This window comes from Oncorhynchus nerka, linkage group LG1 (genome assembly GCF_034236695.1).
Source record: "Oncorhynchus nerka isolate Pitt River linkage group LG1, Oner_Uvic_2.0, whole genome shotgun sequence".
NCBI classification, from domain to species: Eukaryota; Metazoa; Chordata; class Actinopteri; order Salmoniformes; family Salmonidae; genus Oncorhynchus; species Oncorhynchus nerka.
In genome coordinates this window covers 31646617-31665719 of record NC_088396.1, presented here as the reverse complement: position 1 = coordinate 31665719, position 19103 = coordinate 31646617, and the positions used below count along the sequence as shown (strand labels likewise).

General features: G+C 43.5%; 1 protein-coding gene and 2 long non-coding RNA genes across 5 annotated transcripts; 1 reads left to right on the top strand and 2 right to left on the bottom strand.

The window, feature by feature from the left end:
- Nucleotides 1-5741: 5741 nt before the first annotated feature.
- On the bottom strand, nucleotides 5742-9483 carry LOC135571496 (uncharacterized). Of its 3 annotated transcripts, none has more exons than XR_010463868.1 (9): nucleotides 8724-9483; nucleotides 8459-8636; nucleotides 8307-8368; nucleotides 8138-8224; nucleotides 7767-8050; nucleotides 7652-7687; nucleotides 7000-7553; nucleotides 6608-6719; nucleotides 5742-6513 (listed from the first exon to the last, which is right to left on the bottom strand). It is a non-coding gene; the product is annotated as an uncharacterized LOC135571496 (long non-coding RNA). The 3 variants fall into 3 exon arrangements; XR_010463867.1 differs by having other exon boundaries at nucleotides 7000-7687; nucleotides 7767-7940; nucleotides 8009-8050; XR_010463866.1 differs by having other exon boundaries at nucleotides 7000-7687.
- Nucleotides 9484-9724: 241 nt separating this feature from the next.
- Nucleotides 9725-11311, top strand: LOC135572588 (uncharacterized). Its single transcript, XR_010464431.1, has 2 exons — nucleotides 9725-9985; nucleotides 10538-11311. It is a non-coding gene; the product is annotated as an uncharacterized LOC135572588 (long non-coding RNA).
- A 483-nt stretch (nucleotides 11312-11794) lies between these two features.
- LOC115109521 (acetylserotonin O-methyltransferase-like) lies at nucleotides 11795-18871 on the bottom strand. Its single transcript, XM_065008900.1, has 6 exons — nucleotides 18863-18871; nucleotides 17693-17731; nucleotides 17548-17600; nucleotides 17408-17503; nucleotides 17188-17256; nucleotides 11795-12242 (listed from the first exon to the last, which is right to left on the bottom strand). Exons 1-6 carry the CDS (start codon nucleotides 18869-18871, stop codon nucleotides 11795-11797), a joined length of 714 nt encoding a protein of 237 aa, XP_064864972.1.
- Between the last annotated feature and the right edge of the window lie 232 nt (nucleotides 18872-19103).

The following is a 19103-nucleotide window of genomic DNA, read 5'->3' as shown; positions in this document are numbered from 1 at the left end:
TGTGTTTCTTCCTTCGTTGTGTCGTGACTTGACTTTAACATTAATCTGAAGACTGTTTTTTGTATAATTAACTATGTTTCATTGTTACCCGATTAAGACAAGGGGCGGCGGTCTATGTATTTTTGTAAACAACAGCTGGTGCACGATATCTAAGGAATTCTCAAGTTATTGCTCGCCTGAGGTAGAGTATCTCATGATAAGCTGTAGACTACACTACCTACCTAGAGAGATTTCATCTATATTCTTTGTAAATGTTTTACATACCACCACAGTCAGAGGCTGGCACTAAGACAGCACTGCATGAGCTGTATTCCGCCATTAGCGAACAAGAAAACGCTCACCCAGAGGCGGTGCTCCTAGTAGCCGGGGACTTTAATGCAGGGAAACTTAAATCAGTTTTACCAAATTTCTATCAGCATGTTAAATGTGCAACCAGAGGGAAAAAAACTCTAGAGCACCTTTACTCCACACAGAGAGACGCCTACAAAGCTTCCCCTCGCCCTCCATTTGGCAAATCTGACCATAATTCTATACTCCCGATTCCTGCTTACAAGAAAAATTTTAAGCAGGAAGCGCCAGTAACTAGATAGATTTTAAAAAGTGGTCAGATGAAGCAGAAGCTAAGCTACAGGACTGTTTTGCTAGCACAGACTGGAATATGTTCCAGGATTCCTCCAATGACATTGAGGAGTTCGCCACATCTGTCATCTGTTAAATTTGCCGATGACACAACAGTGGTAGGCCTGATCACCGACAACAACGAGACAGCCTATAGGGAGGAGGTCAGAGGCCTGGCCGTGTTGTGCCAGGACAACAACCTCTCCCTCAACGTGATCAAGACAAAGGAGATGACTGTGGACGACAGGAAAAAGAGGACCGAGCATGGCCCCTTTCTCATCATAACATGGTACAAGCACACCATGAGTCGTGAAGCGGGCACAACAAAACATATTCCCCCTCAGGAGACTGAAAAGATTTGGCATGGGTCCTCAGAACCTCAAAAGGTTCTACAGCCTCACCATCGAAAGCATCCTGACTGGTTGCATCACTGCCTGGTATGGCAACTGCGCGGTCTCCAACCGCAAGGCACTACAGTCTAGGTCCAAGAGGCTTCTAAACAGCTTCTATCCCAAAGCCATAAGACTCCTGAACATCTAGTCAAATCGCTACCCTGACTATTTGCATTGCCCCCTCCCCCTCCCCACACCACTGTCACTCTCTGTTGTCATCTATGCATAGTGACTTTAATTAACTCTCCCTACATGTACAGTTGAAGTCGGAAGTTTACATACACCTTAGACAGATACATTTAAACTCAGTTTTTCACAATTCCTGACATTTAATCCTAGAAAAAATTCCCTGTTTTAGGTCAGTTAGGATCATGACTTTATTTTAAGAATGTGAAATGTCAGAATAATAGTAGAGATAACGATTTATTTCAGCTTTTATTTCTTTCATCACATTCCCAGTGGGTCAGAAGTTTAATTACCTCAATTACATTTAAATTGTTTAACATGGGTCAAACGTTTCGGGTAGCATTCCACAAGCTTCCCACAATATGTTGGGTGAATTTTCGCCCATTCCTCCTGACAGAGCTGGTGTAACTGAGTCAGGTTTGTAGGCCTCCTTGCTCACACACGCTTTTTCAGTTCCGCCTGTAGCTCCCTTCAGTAACCACGAGCACAACCGTTCCTTGATTTTAACTGGCGGCTTTATTCTGTAGTTTTAGTCAGAATTATCACCTTCCGTGAGAACTATAAAGTCAATGAAAAATACAGTTAAGCACACTCTTACAACCTTATCTTACGAGTGACTTATTAGCTTGGTATAACTCTGAAGTGCTTACATACATAACAGTTTAACCTGCGTTATAACGGGTTCAGATTAAACACATGAATAAAGGAAAAAATACCTCATTGGCTGCTTATTACAGAAGGGAGGAAATCAAACTTCACACTTATTATTCCTGGCATGAATTCACACTTCATCCTAACATACACTCTTCAACCTTTATGAACTACACCCGATGACATGAAAACTTAGCTAACGCAGCGCATGATTGCCTTCCCTCCAAAAGTGTGTTGCTACAATAAGGATCCCCGTTACAACAGTATTAGCTACGTAGTTCCGCTTGTATTATCATTTCCCCCGCACAGCGGACACATAAACAATTCAAACAAAAGACAACGACATAACCTGTAAGTCTAACTGTCAGTTACACCGCCCACCAATTTTCTATGGGATTGAGGTCAGGGCTTTGTGATGGCCACTCCAATAACTTGACTTTGTTGTCCGTACGCCATTTTGCCATAACTTTGGAAGTATGCGTAGGGTCATTGTCCACTTGGAAAACCCATTTGCGACCAAGATTTAATTTCCTGACAGATGTCTTGAGATGTTGTTTCAATATATCCACATAATTTTCGTACCTCATGATGCCATCTATTTTGTGAGGTGCACCAGTCCTTCACGCAGGAAAGCACCCGCACAACATGATGCTGCCACCCCCGTACTTCACAGTTGGGATGGTGTTCTTCGACTTGCAAGCCTCCCCCCTTTTCATCCAAACATAACGATGGTCATTATAGCCAAATAGTTCTAGATTTGTTTCATCAGACCAGAGGACATTTCTCCAAAAAGTGTGATCTTTGTCCCCATGTGCAGTTGCAAACCGTAGTCAGGCTTTTTATGGTGGTTTTGGAGCAGTGACTTCTTGCTGAGCGGCCTTTCAAGTTATGTCGATATAGGACTTGTTTTACTGTGGATATAGATACTTTTATACCCGTTTCCTCCAGCATCTTCACAAGGTCCTTTGCTGTTGTTCTGGGATTGATTTGCACTTTTCGCACCAAAGTACGTCCATCTCTAGGAGACAGAACGCCTCTCCTTCCTGAGCGGTACAACGGCTGCGTGGTCCCATAGTGTTTATACTTGTGTACTATTGTTTGTACATATGAACGTGGTACCTTCAGGCATTTGTAAATTGCTCCCAAGGAAGAACCAGACTTGTGGAGGTCTACAATTCTTTTTTTGAGGTCTTGGCTGATTCCTTTTCCCCCATGAATTCAAGCAAAGAGACACTGAGTTTGAAGGTAGGCCTTGAAATACATCCACAGGTACACCTCCAATTGACTCAAATGATGTCAATTAGCCTATTAGAAGATTCTAAAGCCATGACATTATTTTCTGGAATTTTACAAACTGTTTAAAGGCACAGTCAACTTAGTGTATGTAAACTTCTGACCCACTGGAATTGTGATAGTGTGAATTATAAATGAAATAATCTGTCTGTAAACAATTGTTGGAAAAATGACTTGTGTCATGCACAAAGTAGATGTCCTAACCGACTTGCCAAAACTATAGTTTGTGAACAAGAAATTTGTGGAGTGGTTAAAAAATGAGTTTTAATGACTCTAACCTAAGTGTATGTAAACTTCTGACTTCAACTGTATATACTACCTCGACTAACCTGTGCCCCCGCACATTGACTCTGTACCGGCAGCCCCTGTATATATTGTTATGTTTTGCTGCTGCTCTTTAATTACTTGTTACTTTTATTCTTCTCCGTATTTTTTAAAACTGCACTGTTGGTTCGGGGCTCGTAAGTAAGCATTTCACTGTAAGGTGAATACACCTGTTGTATTCGGAGCATGTGACTAATAAAATTGGATTTGATTAGTGGAATGACAACAACATGGATACTTGTTAGAGATGGAGAGAGATGGACAGAGACATAATATTGCCACATTCAGAAACTACTCACACCTACAATAACCATATACTTTGCACACGAACCGCCACTCGCTTTGAGCAGCCGTATCGATAGTACCCCAGTGGGGTGATGAGTGTAGCGTAATACGATGGTTTGAGCAGAGTGACAGGATGGTCCTACTTAAATTAGCTTTCGAAGATACTTTACTTAGGACTGCTGATCATGCGTACCAGTGATTGTCCGGGATGTGAGTTTATCGTCTCCACCTCGTGTTGAGATTCAAAGTTCAAACCATTTTAAATGCGCAGCATCGCGCTTTTCTGGTCTAATGTATTCACTTCTTAAGTCATCCTTTATACCATTTGCTCGAAAGGGGCGGTTCCGGCTCCTTGACCTCACTCCAGGGCGGTGATTACTCACTGCGCAAAGTTATGGAAAACAATTATCTCATATAACTTCTCAAATCATATCCCTCTCTTAAGAAAAACACTTTCATCATTTTTCATATTACATGTACAGCACATAGTATGGAAACTTCATATATGTAGTGGGTATACTTTCCAAGTCCTTTGTAACATTTTTAATGACACCACAAAATAACAAACAAAATGATATTAGTGTTCTATAGATCGCCTCTGATCATTCCCCACGTTCTACTTGAAAAATGTTGTTCCCGTATTTGCTTTTGAATGAGATAGTTTCAGCAGAAAAAGGTCTGTTGAGACAAAGAACATTCCTTTGGTGAATTTGGAGAGGGAAAGCCTGGCTCTTCTCCCTTAACCCCTCTGCGCACGGAGCCCGCTAGCGGGCTGAAATTCCACAACATACGGTGATCGCTACATAAAAAGTCATATTAAACATTCATGAAAATACAAGTGTCTCACATGTATCGAAAGCCTAGAATCTTGCTAATCCAACTGCGTTGTCAAATTTAAAAAAGGATTTACTGCGAAAGAATACGATGCGATTATCTGAGCATAGAGCCCCATAAAAAAAATTTTTTTAACCAGCACAGACGTAACATAATCACAAACTGCATTAAAATAAATTGTTTACCTTTGACGATCTTCATCTGTTTGCAATTCCAATGCTCATTGTTACACAATGAATTATCTTTTGTTTGATCAAATCAGTTTTTATAGCCTAACACGAAACATTTTGTGAACCGCTTGTGTCGTGAATTCCATCTCATTCCATTTTCGATGACACATTCCAGGTAAATAACCCACACAGAATGTGACTTTTCCAGTCATGTTTGGTTTCACTGCAATCAACTGGTTTGTTTGTAACACAATCACACCTGGGGCCTGTTGCACAAAACTAGGATAAGGGATTAAGCCAGGATATCTTGGTGATCCTGGCTCAATTGATCCGTAATCCGGTTGCACTAAAGATGGATAGGGGGCAGGAGGATATGTTATGGTATAAATTACCATGGAGATTTATTCTGTGGAGCTAGCCTGCTCCAGACCAGGCTAAATTCCAGGATCTATTTAATCTCATCCCTAATGTCAGTCAGCAGTCACCACAAATGGAAACCAATAGTCATTTCACTGCTCACTATACATTGTTATCACATATAACTAGACCCACTGTTATTATTTAAACGTTTGTGATCATTAATTTCAATGATTTTGGATAAAAAATGATTTTTAGATGATGTTACTATCATTAGATAATTTACAGTTTCCCATAGACTATAAGGCTATGTATAAAATGATAGAATATTAGGGCCACAGAGGGGAAAAAAACACAAGTCATAATATTGTAACCAGTTGTTTTAAAGGAGGACAGTTGTTAAAATGACAGATGTGGGGCATTTCGTGAAATTGTACTTCAGTATGGTTTCATAAACAAAGACATGCTGATGTGCCAGAATATTAAGTATCACATTGTCATAAGTATCAAAACTGTAAAAACAATATGTAGCTTTTCTGCAGAAAGAACCAGCCTCATAAATTTATGACTTTATCCTTTTTCTTCAGTGTGGCCCTAGTACTCTGTCATATAAACAAATACACATTCCATATGAATATAAAAACACAATGTGTAACATTATGTTCCTTTATTGAATAAGGACAAAACAAAGCAGGTAAACCATCAGCTCCTTTCGAAACTGAAGTCACAGTGACTCTACAAGATGGAAAGCACAGAATCCAAGCATATTATACAAAATGATACATACACATTCAAAGGTCTGTATATAATACACCCTGCATGTCTGCACACTAAAATAAATGCAGGACAAATCCATACACATCAACTGAACAGACAAATGAATGGATGCAGTAGCCTCCCTGCAGCCTTGTATTACACACAGTATACCGCACAAACATCATAAGAGGCCAAATTCGTCAAAAAACGAACCCAAAAAAACCAAATTCCTCTGCCACCGCAGGACATATTTAACCAAAATTGAAAGCACACATACTAACTAAAATAATTCAACACATATTGGTCCCTCAGCAGCCGACCACTGTCGTCATCAGGGAAGATTGCCGGATTGTCCCAGTCCATGGCTGGTGGCACTCTGGGGGCCCTCTCCTTCCTCAGGCAGGCCACATTGTGGAGAGACAGCACAAGCCACAGTAATATCACATGCCCTAACAGGGCTGACCCTTAATTTGTGAAGGCAGTGAAAGCGTGCCTTCAGGAGGCCAAAGGTCATTTCAACTCTGGCCCTGGTCCTGGCATGGGCATGGTTGTAGGCCTGCTGTGCTTCCTGGGGGTCTGTGAAAGGTGTCAGGAGAAAAGGCTGGCAGCCATACCCCTGTCTCCCAGCAACACACCAGAGAATTCACCTGTCAACACAAAATCTCATCATTACTACCTCATAAACACAGTGATATTCTTGACACAGCCATGATGGTTATAAATAGGGGTTGTGTGGCTTACCTTGTGATAGGCACTGATAGATTTCAGAGGCCCGAAAGATTCTGGAGTCATGGACTGAGCCAGGCCATTTTGCCACAACATTGCTGATCACACAGTCAGCATTGCAGACCATCTGAAATCATAAGATGAGGAATATTACACCAATCAATGCACATCACTGGCAATGCAGAGTGTTCGTCAATGGACAATATCAAAAAGTTATGTTCACCTGAACATTAATGCTGTGAAAGGATTTCCTATTCACAAAATCGGCCTCATGGGCACCTGAGGGGCTTTTATCCTTATGTGTGTGCAGTCCACTGCACCAATGACATTGGGGAAACCTGTCACACAAAGTAATGAGTATCCTACTATGTGTTAACAGTTGTCCTGTAATTTGTAGATCCTCTTACCTGCAATCCTATAGAACTCCTCTTTGATGTCACAGAGTCTTCTGTGGCCAGGGAAGGAGATGAAGACATCTGCTAATGCTTTGATAGCCAGACACACACTCCTTATTGTGCGGCAAATTGTGGCCTTGTTCAGCTGTTCTGCATCCCCACTGAGTACAGGAAGGCTCCACTAGCAAAAAAGCGCAAGGCCACACAAACCATTTGCTCCACACTCAGTGCATGGCTCCGTGCAGTGCGGTGCTTAATCCTGGGACCCAGTAGTCTGCATAGATACCTGATGCCATCTGCAGAAAACCTGTATCTTTCATATAGATGGTCATCAGGGAAGGCCAGTGGGTCCAACCGGTCCCTGAAGACCCTTTCTCGCCTGAAGGCTCTCCTCAGCACAAGTGCTTCTTCATCCACCACATCTCGCACGAATGGGCATGCCATTGTCAGAGCAGAAAGGAACACACAATTTTGGGCCTTCATATAGGCTAGTGGCCACACCTGGTGCTGGGGGGGTGGGCAAAAGAGGGCGATGCCTTATAACGATGACTTGGTTGTACTGATTGCTGGGAAAATAAAAAAAACCTTAGAAAGATGCCACCGTCCTGTGTGCTCACAATAAGAGCTCATATCTCATGGCTCACTTGACTTTACGAGAATATACCTAATTTTTATTTTGAGCTGTGTCATCTTCTTGGAGCTGGGGGAGGAAAGAAAAATAATGATTAATACATTTGTGTTACAGTTAGCATACAGTGTACATTGAAGGCATATCTCACCTCCCTCTCAAGTTTTTTTATTTCAAGGTCCAGTTTCCTAATTGTCCTCTTTTTTATTTCGGACTCCAGTGCAAGATTTTCCATCTTTTTCTTCTTGTACTGAATGTCTATGTCTGCCAGTTCTATTTGGCGCCGGAGGTGGTTGCCATACAACTTTCTGATAGCTTGTGAGCTCTGTGAACACAATACAATTAGCGCAGCTGGAATTTGGCAGGATGTGGTGTCCTTTTATTAATACGCACTATGTTGCCAGGCTGGTTTTCCCACTGTATAGCATCTGGGTCCTGTAAAAGAAATTAGATTTTTTGATTTTGATGAGGACTCCTCACCATTGTAGAGTAAATAGTACTTTCACAGTCTTAACATGATACCTCATGCCTTCTGGAATCCAGAGAGATGGTCTCCTCCTCATCATCGTCTCCATCATGTGCTGTTGCTGCTGCACTGGGGCCTTCACCCTATCACATTTAATCGGATTCATATTGAAGCTAGTAGACAAGACATGCCAGGCCTACAGTATGCCTTTGATGGAGTACTCACTGGATCAGCATCGTCTGGTGCTTGTGCTGGTGGCTCTAACAGGAACACAGTGCTGCCAGGCACTGCAAGGCAATAGGTAAACCAAAGTCAGACAGTCCAAATTGATTCAATATGAATGTGGTTGTATCCCATGTAGAGATGGAAGGACATACCTTGAATGAAGCGGGTGGCATCTTGGGAGGAACCTATGCTCGTCTCTTTCCCCCCAGGGATCCCCTCTTAAGACGGGCCTGCCTTTATTTAGCTCCAAGGCCATGTCCTCTGCTGGGGTAAGGTCAGCCTTTGGTGACCCACCACCCGTGCCTTGTCTGTGGGTATTCTTTTTCACTGCTAAAACAGTACAGACAATGTGTGAGCAGGCACCTTCTGGATACAATATATGCTTGTGCTTTGTTAAATATTAGTCAGGGACCATACCATTCTGCAGAATGTTCTTGTATTTGATTTTGACCTGCTGCCATGTCCGTTTTGGCCCGTTCATGTTTAATCTACACACACACACACACACACACACACACACACACATTTAATGGAGTCACACTGCAAAAAATTACTTGGTATTTTTGTCTTGTTTTCAGTAAAAATATCAAAAAATTTATCATAGCTTTATACAGTGTGATGGAGTTACTTTACACAATTTCACTCATATCTGCAGTGCATTTCAATTAAAAATTTAACCGTTTCATAATTACAGTACAACTGCATTTCTGGAGATGTGAATTAAATATTTCAATTGTAATTGTGATGTTTCAGCGGAGCGGTGAGTGTGTAATTGTGCACTACTTACGCATTCAGGCGGTCTGCAATACTTTGCCACGCTTTTTCTCTTTGCTTTATCACTGTGGCGGTGTTGCCTTTCTTCTTAATTATATCTTTTACCTCCTCGTATGCCTCCATGAGGATTTGTGCTTCCGACGGGGAAAAGTACGCGGCTCTAGTTGCCATGGTAAATCAGTTAATCTGTGATCTGTGGCGGGGTCTATTTGAGTGAGCCGTGAGCGCGCACCTATCCAGGATTGGTTTCACCTGGCTTAATGAATCCGTGTCTGCTCATCCTGGCTTGGTCTTTGTGCAACCAATTAAGCCTGGACGCACATGTTTTGGCTTCATTGAGCTCAGCTGAGTCATTTATCCCGGATGTCTTAATTCTACTTTTGTGCAACAGGCCCCAGATGGGCCATTTCGCGGGATGTATTGACTGAAATAAACTGATTTGAAGACAACAAGTAATGACATCACTGTGCACCAATGATTTGCCCGCTGTTTCATTGATTGACTGTCTTTTAAACCAATGACCACTGATTGTCTTGAAATCTAGCTGGGTAGATAGCCAATGAGTTGAGCTAAACGGCAATACGCCATGTTTATGTGTTGTAAGACCAACCCATGTAGTAAACTCCAGCGTAAAGTGAGTCATTCGCTATTGAAGTTTCATACCGGAAGGAGAAGCACATATTACGCACTGCATTGTTTGGTGAACGCACAGATTCAGCTGTTTATATATCAATCATTATTGGCTCTAAGTCAGGGAAAGCTAAATCTAAGTCTAGATATACAGATGTTCACACAATTTTAGAATAAATTGATTGGGAAGGTGAGACAGAGATTGTTGTAGGCCGATTCATTTAGCGATTGTGGAGGAATATTTTTTGAACGAGAGAGGACATCGTTTTGGACTGGTAAGTTCTTATCATGCTAATGCCCTTGTTTGAAATTAATCATATAAAATATTATTTGTGATTTTTTTTTACATTTTAGAAGCAATATATAAACATGTAATGTCATGAAATGTGAGATGTGTGTCTGCCGCCCCACCCCAACCCACATGAAATAGCCTATTTGAGGCTGTTGAGGAGAGGGCAGGAACACATCAATGGCCAAAGTGAAATGGAGACAGTAGATACAGCTGGTCTGTTGTAATATAATAAAGACAGTAGATCTAGCTGGTCTGTCATAATATAATAGAGAGAGTAGATCTAGCTGAAATGTCATAATATAAAAGAGACAGTAGATCTAGCAGGTTATAATAATATATTCAACCTAATATATTCAACCTTCAACTCTCTATATATATCTGTTTATTATACCTGTTGATACAGGGCTCATATGTGAAACTATTCTAACTGAACATTTTCTTTCACAGTGACACTGACTCCGAATGGGAGTCTTATCCGGTGTCCTGTGTGAATTTAAGTATGCTCTCTCTAATTCTCTCTTTCTCTCTCTCGGAGGACCTGAGCCCTAGGACCATGCGTAAGGACTACCTGACATGATGACTCCTTGCGGTCCCCAGTCCACCTGGCCTTGCCGCTGTTTCAGTTTCAACTGTTCTGCCTGTGACTATGGAACCCTAAACTGTTCATTTTTACTCTTGAGGTGCTGTCCTGTTGTACCCTCTACAACCACTGTGATCTCCACCCGGCACAGCCAGAAGAGGACTGGCCACCCCTCATAACCTGGTTCCTCTCTTCCTAGGTTTTTGCCTTTCTAGGGAGTTTTACCTAGCCACCGTGCTTCTACACCTGCATTGCTTGCTGTTTGGGGTTTTAGGCTGGGGCTATATAAATTGATTTGATTTGATAGAGGACTGAGGGTCTTCCAAATATTGAAAGTGTGTAAATAGTTACCCATGTTATTTTGTAAATGTATATATCCCCCCCCCCCCCCATTTTTTTCCCTCAATTCTTGGGGGGGGGTTAGAATACCATTTTGGTATTTTGTATATAGTTATTTGTTTCAAAATGTATACCTTCACCATTTTGGCCACTTGGGTACATTTGGGCTACTTGTGTGGGACACCTGGGTGACTTCATGATAAATGTCATGTAGCACACTCATTTTGGAAGTGATCATTCTGAAACTTTGCATAAGTACTGATGCCCTCTTATATTTTTCACTGAAATTGTCCCCATCATCCTATCTGAACGTTTGTTTTATCTTGTTCATTTTAAAGATGATGATACAACAATAAAAATCGTATGGTTTTCTTCATTGTTTTATCTAAACCAGATCTATTGTGTTATATTCTCCTACATTCAATTCACATGTACACAAACTTCAGAGTGTTTCCTTTCAAATGGTACCAAGAATATGCATATCCTTGGTTCTGTGCCTGAGCTACAGGCTGTTAGATGTGGGTATGTCTTCAGGCGGAAATTGCACAAAGTAGGGGGGGAGCTGTAAGCTGTTCATTTACAACAGGACGTGAGTTGTTAATCCCCACTAGTTCTTTCCTTCCCCCTCTACAGTTAAGAGGGGGTCTGATTGAAATGATTAATTGCAAACCTGATCTGACCTTTTTGGATTCTCATGGTCAGTCATGACAGTTGTCATACCCAGACTGCTGCTTGCTGTTTGTTTCTAGCAGAAGGTTGAGCTGAAGGTTAAACAATATCTTCATTGTTATGCAGAATATGTGTGTGTGTGTGTTATGTACTTGCAAATGTGTGAGTGTGTTATGTAGCAAGCTTATGGCTACAGCAGAGCTCTCAAAGGCCAGAGATTGTGTGCGTGTGTAAGTGCGTGTGTGTGTATGTATGTATTTGTGGGCTTGTCTGACAGGATGCTTTTGTTGACACAGTCACCCAAGGCGAAGAAGGGGGGTGCGGAAGAGTAAGGAGAGTCAAATCGCATCTGATCTTTCTCATCAGAGAGAATGACTGAAGGAGAGAGAGGGGGATGGAAGAGGGTGTGTATAGTTGGTTTGCAGGCCCTGTAGACTTCTCAGTAGTTCTATGCTGTGTGTCCTTCCAGTCATGAAGGATTCTCGCCAGAATGTAGAGGTCAGCTTCTAGCAACTCGTCTTTGAAAAAGTCCACTATACATACAATGCTGTCAGTCAATGACAAAGATAACTTAGGATAGAACTTGTTACGGGCTCCTCCCATCGCTTTGTCTGAGGTCATTGATTGGTTGTCGACGGTAACAAAGCGTTCTCTGGATTTCAAAGATCGTCAACTGCATTCTGGGTACGTCAACACATATTTCTTGGCTAGGGCTCCACTACAACCTAAAGAGAGAGATAGATGCAGTGATGTGTAATATAGGATCAGAGTATTATAATCACATGAATAAACAGCCTGGGCACCGGAGAGGGTAAACCAGGTGATCGTGTTGTCACGGTAACCTATACACTGTTACTGACTAATGGACATTACGTTCGACCTGGGGGCAGGACTATTTGGTGGATCAATAATCCACAAATGACCAATGAGGTGCTGAGTCCCAGGAGAGCCCGCCCAGCCCTGGTGTATGTTTGTGATGTGTGATCTCTATGTGTGATCTCTATGTGGGGTTTACACCCAAACAGTGTCTACAGAGACACATAGAGATCAGTAAGCAGCAGAAACCTGGCCTGTCTGGGAGACTGTTTAGCCCTGAGGTTGGGTGAGGTTTAGAAGAACATTGTTTAGTGGAATCTGTATTCTGAACACACACACTCTCACATCACATCACACACACACACACATCACACACACACAAATAGTTCAATACAGCAGGACAGGGGAGAAAAGGAATCAAAGAAGCGAAAATAACAAAACAGAATGAAAGTGAAACACAACACACATAACTTTTTATCTCCCTAGACTCTTCCTCTCTTTCCACAATGTGTGTGTGTGTGTGTGTGTGTGTGTGTCAGATCCCAACTCCTCTCAGCTCGTACAGCTGCACAGCTACCCCCTGTGGTCTTTGGAGTTATTTTCCTACAATATCATGTTAATATTGTCCCCTTTACATACACACAAACACACACAGGGGCGTCATGCACTCCAAAAATCAGAGGGGGTACAATGTACGTGAGGACGGCTGGGGGTTGGTCCGGAGAGGGGCTAGGTCCCTTGTTGGGAAGTTGGATAATTCTGCATTTCTCAAACACCTGAAAGCTTTTTCCTGGAATCTAAAGCCACAATCATTATCCTTAATGTGTTTATTTTTCTGGATATCTAAGCATTCCTCTTGAGCTGTCTGTATGGTGGTTCTTTTTTAAAACATTTCTAGCGCAGGCGTTCCTCTAGCGGAACCCCTCGACAACATTCCGCTGAAAAGGCAGCGTGCGAATTTCAGAAATATATTTTTTTAAATATGTAACTTTCACACATTAACAAGTCCAATACAGCAAATGAAAGAGAAACTTCTTGTTATTCTACCCATCATGTCCGATTTAAAAAAGGCTTTACAGTGAAAGAACAACATATGATTATGTTAGGTCAGAGCCAAGTCACAAAAACACAGCCAGTAGCTGGCTGGTCTAACTATTTTAGATGGCATGCCTGCTGCTAAGGTTGGTAGACTTTAGAAAAGCAAGCAATAACTAAATGTACTGAATAAGACTGAAATTCCTTTAAATATTTTACCCAGATTTGAGCAGAGATACAGAGAAGCATATTTAGTTTGTTTAAACCTGTTTGGGATAGGGGGCAGCATTTTCACTTTTGGATGAATAGCGTGCCCAGAGTGAACTACCTCCTATTCAGTCCCAGATGCTAATATATGCATATTATTATTAGTATTGGATAGAAAAGACTCTGAAGTCCGACTGATTTCTTCGTAGCTAATTATGAGGTTGGAAACCTATTTGGGCTAAATCCAACTTCATACATTTGCTTTGTGGCTAGTAGTATTACAGAGAAACTTCAACAACAAATATAAACTTTTTTTCCTCCACTGGAAAAAAAATCAGAAAATCACATGGGATCATCCAGATGGTCGCCTCTGCATAGCACGCACACAGTGTCTTACAGGTTTTCCTCACCCCTGAGGTTGTACAGTAGATGATTCTGAAAGGTGAGAGGTCGAAGGCAGTCAGTACGTCTCGACCACAGATGTTCCAGATGTGATTTTCTGGATTTTTGTTTTAGATTCCGTCTCTCACAGTTGTGTACCTATGATAAAAATGACAGACCTCTACATGCTTGGTAAGTAGGAAAACCTGCAAAATCGGCAGTGTATCAAATACTTGTTCTCCCCCCTGTATGTGCATGCAGACACATTTTTAAAACACATGCTGAAGGCAGAGCTTCAATCAGCTGTCTCCCCCATTTCCAGAGTCAATCATATCCCCAAAACAAACAAACAAACACACACACAGACATGCTTACACACACACAAACCTCTCCACACATACAGTACCAGATAGCTGTGAATGATTTCACAACTCTGATTCCTCCACATTCCTCCTTCCCCGCCTGTCACACAGCCAATGACGACTGACAGACACCAGGCAGAGAGAGACCGGGTAAGGAAGACAAAGTGCTTGGTTCTGAAATAAATCCTTTAACTTGTAATCCTAGACTACAAAATCACTGAACCATAACAAGTTAATTATTATCATTAGATTGACTGTGAAGCTCAAGGCCATTCTACAACTTCTCACTTTCCTAATCTTTTCTCACTTCACTGATACTTTTTCACCAGGCAGGAAAGCAGAGGGGGAGAGAGATAGAGAGAGAGAGTGGAGGAGAAGGAGAAGATGGAGAGAGAGGGAAGGGGTAGAGATGAAGAGGACCACTACCTTGTATCCTTTTCCCTCTCGCTCTCATCCAACACTTCCCACACTGCCCCTACTCGGATGGTATCGCGCCGTCCCAACCTTCGCTCTCTCTCCCCCGCTACTCTCTCCTCTTCCATCCTATCATCTCTTCCCTCTGCTCAAACCTTCTCCAACCTATCTCCTGATTCTGCCTCCTCAACCCTCCTCTCCTCCCTTTCTGCATCCTTTGACTCTCTATGTCCCCTATCCTCCAGGCCGGCTCGGTCCTCCCCTCCCGCTCCGTGGCTCGACGACTCATTGCGAGCTCACAGAACAGGGCTCCGGGCAGCCGAGCGGAAATGGAGGAAAACTCGCCTCCCTGCGGACCTGACATCCTTTCACTCCCTCCTCTCTACATTTTCCTCTTCTCTCTCTGCTGCTAAAGCCACTTTCTACCACTCTAAATTCCAAGCATCTGCCTCTAACCCTAGGAAGCTCTTTGCAACCTTCTCCTCCCTCCTGAATCCTCCTCCCCCTCCCCCTCCTCCCTCTCTGCAGATGACTTCGTCAACCATTTTGAAAAGAAGGTCGACGACATCCGATCCTCGTTTGCTAAGTCAAACGACACCGCTGGTTCTGCTCACACTGCTCTACCCTGTGCTCTGACCTCTTTCTCCCCTCTCTCTCCAGATGAAATCTCGCGTCTTGTGACGGCCTGCCCGCTTGTGACAACCTGCCCGCTTGACCCTATCCCCTCCTCTCTTCTCCAGACCATTTCCGGAGACCTTCTCCCTTACCTCACCTCGCTCATCAACTCATCCCTGACCGCTGGCTACGTCCCTTCCGTCTTCAAGAGAGCGAGAGTTGCACCCCTTCTGAAAAAACCTACACTCGATCCCTCCGATGTCAACAACTACAGACCAGTATCCCTTCTTTCTTTTCTCTCCAAAACTCTTGAACGTGCCGTCCTTGGCCAGCTCTCCCGCTATCTCTCTCAGAATGACCTTCTTGATCCAAATCAGTCAGGTTTCAAGACTAGTCATTCAACTGAGACTGCTCTTCTCTGTATCACGGAGGCGCTCCGCACTGCTAAAGCTAACTCTCTCTCCTCTGCTCTCATCCTTCTAGACCTATCGGCTGCCTTCGATACTGTGAACCATCAGATCCTCCTCTCCACCCTCTCCGAGTTGGGCATCTCCGGCGCGGCCCACGCTTGGATTGCGTCCTACCTGACAGGTCGCTCCTACCAGGTGGCGTGGCGAGAATCCGTCTCCACACCACGTGCTCTCACCACTGGTGTCCCCCAGGGCTCTGTTCTAGGCCCTCTCCTATTCTCGCTATACACCAAGTCACTTGGCTCTGTCATAACCTCACATGGTCTCTCCTATCATTGCTATGCAGACGACACACAATTAATCTTCTCCTTTCCCCCTTCTGATGACCAGGTGGCGAATCGCATCTCTGCATGTCTGGCAGACATATCAGTGTGGATGACGGATCACCACCTCAAGCTGAACCTCGGCAAGACGGGCTGCTCTTCCTCCCGGGGAAGGACTGCCCGTTCCATGATCTCGCCATCACGGTTGACAACTCCATTGTGTCCTCCTCCCAGAGCGCTAAGAACCTTGGCGTGATCCTGGACAACACCCTGTCGTTCTCAACTAACATCAAGGCGGTGGCCCGTTCCTGTAGGTTCATGCTCTACAACATCCGCAGAGTACGACCCTGCCTCACACAGGAAGCGGCGCAGGTCCTAATCCAGGCACTTGTCATCTCCCGTCTGGATTACTGCAACTCGCTGTTGGCTGGGCTCCCTGCCTGTGCCATTAAACCCCTACAACTCATCCAGAACGCCGCAGCCCGTCTGGTGTTCAACCTTCCCAAGTTCTCTCACGTCACCCCGCTCCTCCGCTCTCTCCACTGGCTTCCAGTTGAAGCTCGCATCCGCTACAAGACCATGGTGCTTGCCTACAGAGCTGTGAGGGGAACGGCACCTCAGTACCTCCAGGCTCTGATCAGGCCCTACACCCAAACAAGGGCACTGCGTTCATCCACCTCTGGCCTGCTCGCCTCCCTACCACTGAGGAAGTACAGTTCCCGCTCAGCCCAGTCAAAACTGTTCGCTGCTCTGGCCCCCAATGGTGGAACAAACTCCCTCACGACGCCAGGACAGCGGAGTCAATCACCACCTTCCGGAGACACCTGAAACCCCACCTCTTTAAGGAATACCTAGGATAGGATAAAGTAATCCCTCTCACCCCCCTTAAAAGATTTAGATGCACTACTGTTCCACTGGATGTCATAAGGTGAATGCACCAATTTGTAAGTCGCTCTGGATAAGAGCGTCTGCTAAATGACTTAAATGTTAATGTTAAATGTTAAGAGCTGTATGTGTGTGTGTGTACGTCTCACCTGTACATGGCTTCAAACAAATCATCAACTTTGACACCAAATGCCTTCTCATACTGGTTACTGCCTTCCCTGGGGAGAAACAATCACTTATACTGAGTTAGAATCTGAATAAACAATCACATCTCTTTTTTTAATCATACAGGACAAGTTCAGGTACCTCTTTCAATACTTGTCCAAACATGTTCTCCTTGGTGAACACAACTCGGGTGAGAGGACTCACCTCACAGCATCAATCAGGTAGTGCCAGCAGAGGTAGATAGTCTTGGAGCTGTAGTGGATGGACCGGGTCAGATACAGCTTCTCAGTACCGCTCAGGCTGGCCCTGATTACCTGCACTACCTCCTCTAGAGACGGGGGCGCCGTGACGAGGCCAGCAGATCAAATAAACCCATCTCACACACTGTAAACAGGGTCTGGGGAGAGAGGACAGGGTAAAACACACAACCATCAAACAGTGCCTGAGAATGGGACTTGAATCCTATGTGGGTGTATCTATGTGTGTTACCTTGGAGACCAGGAAGCCTTCCATATAGTCCAGAATCTTCTATGTGTAGGCAGCAGCTGTAGCAGCATTAGTAGTACCAGCCGCCAGCTCCGTTGAAAAACTCTTCCCCGGTCCCTCAGCCGTAGCCTCACTAGACACCACTGGTTGACTAACATACGTTTGTGCCTGTCACTGTATGAGACTGTCAGTGTTAATGCGTGGCCTCCTGTTGTCAAGAGATCCTGTATGAGTCCTTTAGGAGTGTGTCCTGTATGAGTTGATCCCAAGTCAATCCTGGTACTGCTACTACTGCTAGTGGAACAGCCGAGAGCTCTCATGAGTGTGTGGTAGTACAGCCGACTGAGGGAGTAATGTTAACGACCACTGCTGTCTCAGTCTCAGTGAGAGCAGCAGGGTTTAATCAGACAGCCCATACCTCAATTACACACACTCTAATAACTACACACACACACATACTCACCTCATACTGTTTCAGAATAGCAATATACTGGGGCCTACTTGAACACTAACAATACACTTACCACCTTACTATAATTACACACAAAACCTCATCTCAGTCTGTAAAGAAACACCAAATGAGTTAGAATAATTAAATGTATATTTAGAAGGAATGATGTAGTAGGCTACTAGGTACTAGGGATGGGCATTTGTTTTTTTTACTGTTCAGAGTTCTCCCATTGTTCTTTTCAGAGTACACAAGTAGGCCTGCACTGGATTAACACAAAGATATTCACATTTATCTATAGGCCTATGCCAACAGTGTTCAACAATGCCTAATTAATCATAACCATTACAGATGACTCTTAATTCTTAAAATTGCCTCATATACACTGTGTAGAAAACATTAGGAACACCTTCCTAATATTGCGTTCCACCCCATTTTGCCCTCAGAACAGGCTCAATTCATCGGGGTATGGAATCGAAAGCATTCCACAAGGATGCTGGCCCATGCTGACTCCAATGATTCCCACAGTTGTGCCAAGTTGGCTGGATGTCTTTAGGGTGGTGGACCATTCTTGATACATATGGAAAACTGCAGTGTGAAAAACCCAGCAGAGTTGCAGTTCTTGACACACTCAAAACAGTGCACCTGGCACCAACTACTATACCCCATTCAAAGGCACTTAAATATTTTGTCTTGCCCATTCACTCTCTGAATTGCACACATACACAATCCATGTCTCAAGGCTTAAAAAGCAGGATTTAAACCTCCTCCCCTTCATCTACACTGATTGAAGGTGACATCAGTAAGGGATCATAACTTTCACCTGGTCAGTCTGTCGTGGAAAGATCAGGTGTTCCTAATGTTTTGTCGAGTCAGTCAATAAAAAGCAAGCACCATTTCAGATGAATTTATCTAACCCGTAATATCAACTGGTTATATTATATCATGGAACACAATCTTCAGAAA

Coding starts and splice junctions, on each gene's coding strand:
- LOC115109521 (XM_065008900.1), bottom strand. Junction 17,504..17,547: donor GATCTGCTGGCCTCGTCACG/GCGCCCCCGTCT, acceptor AATCAGGGCCAG/CCTGAGCGGTACTGAGAAGC. Junction 12,243..17,187: donor TTGTTTGAAGCCATGTACAG/GTGAGACGTACA, acceptor TTTGAAATCCAG/AGAACGCTTTGTTACCGTCG.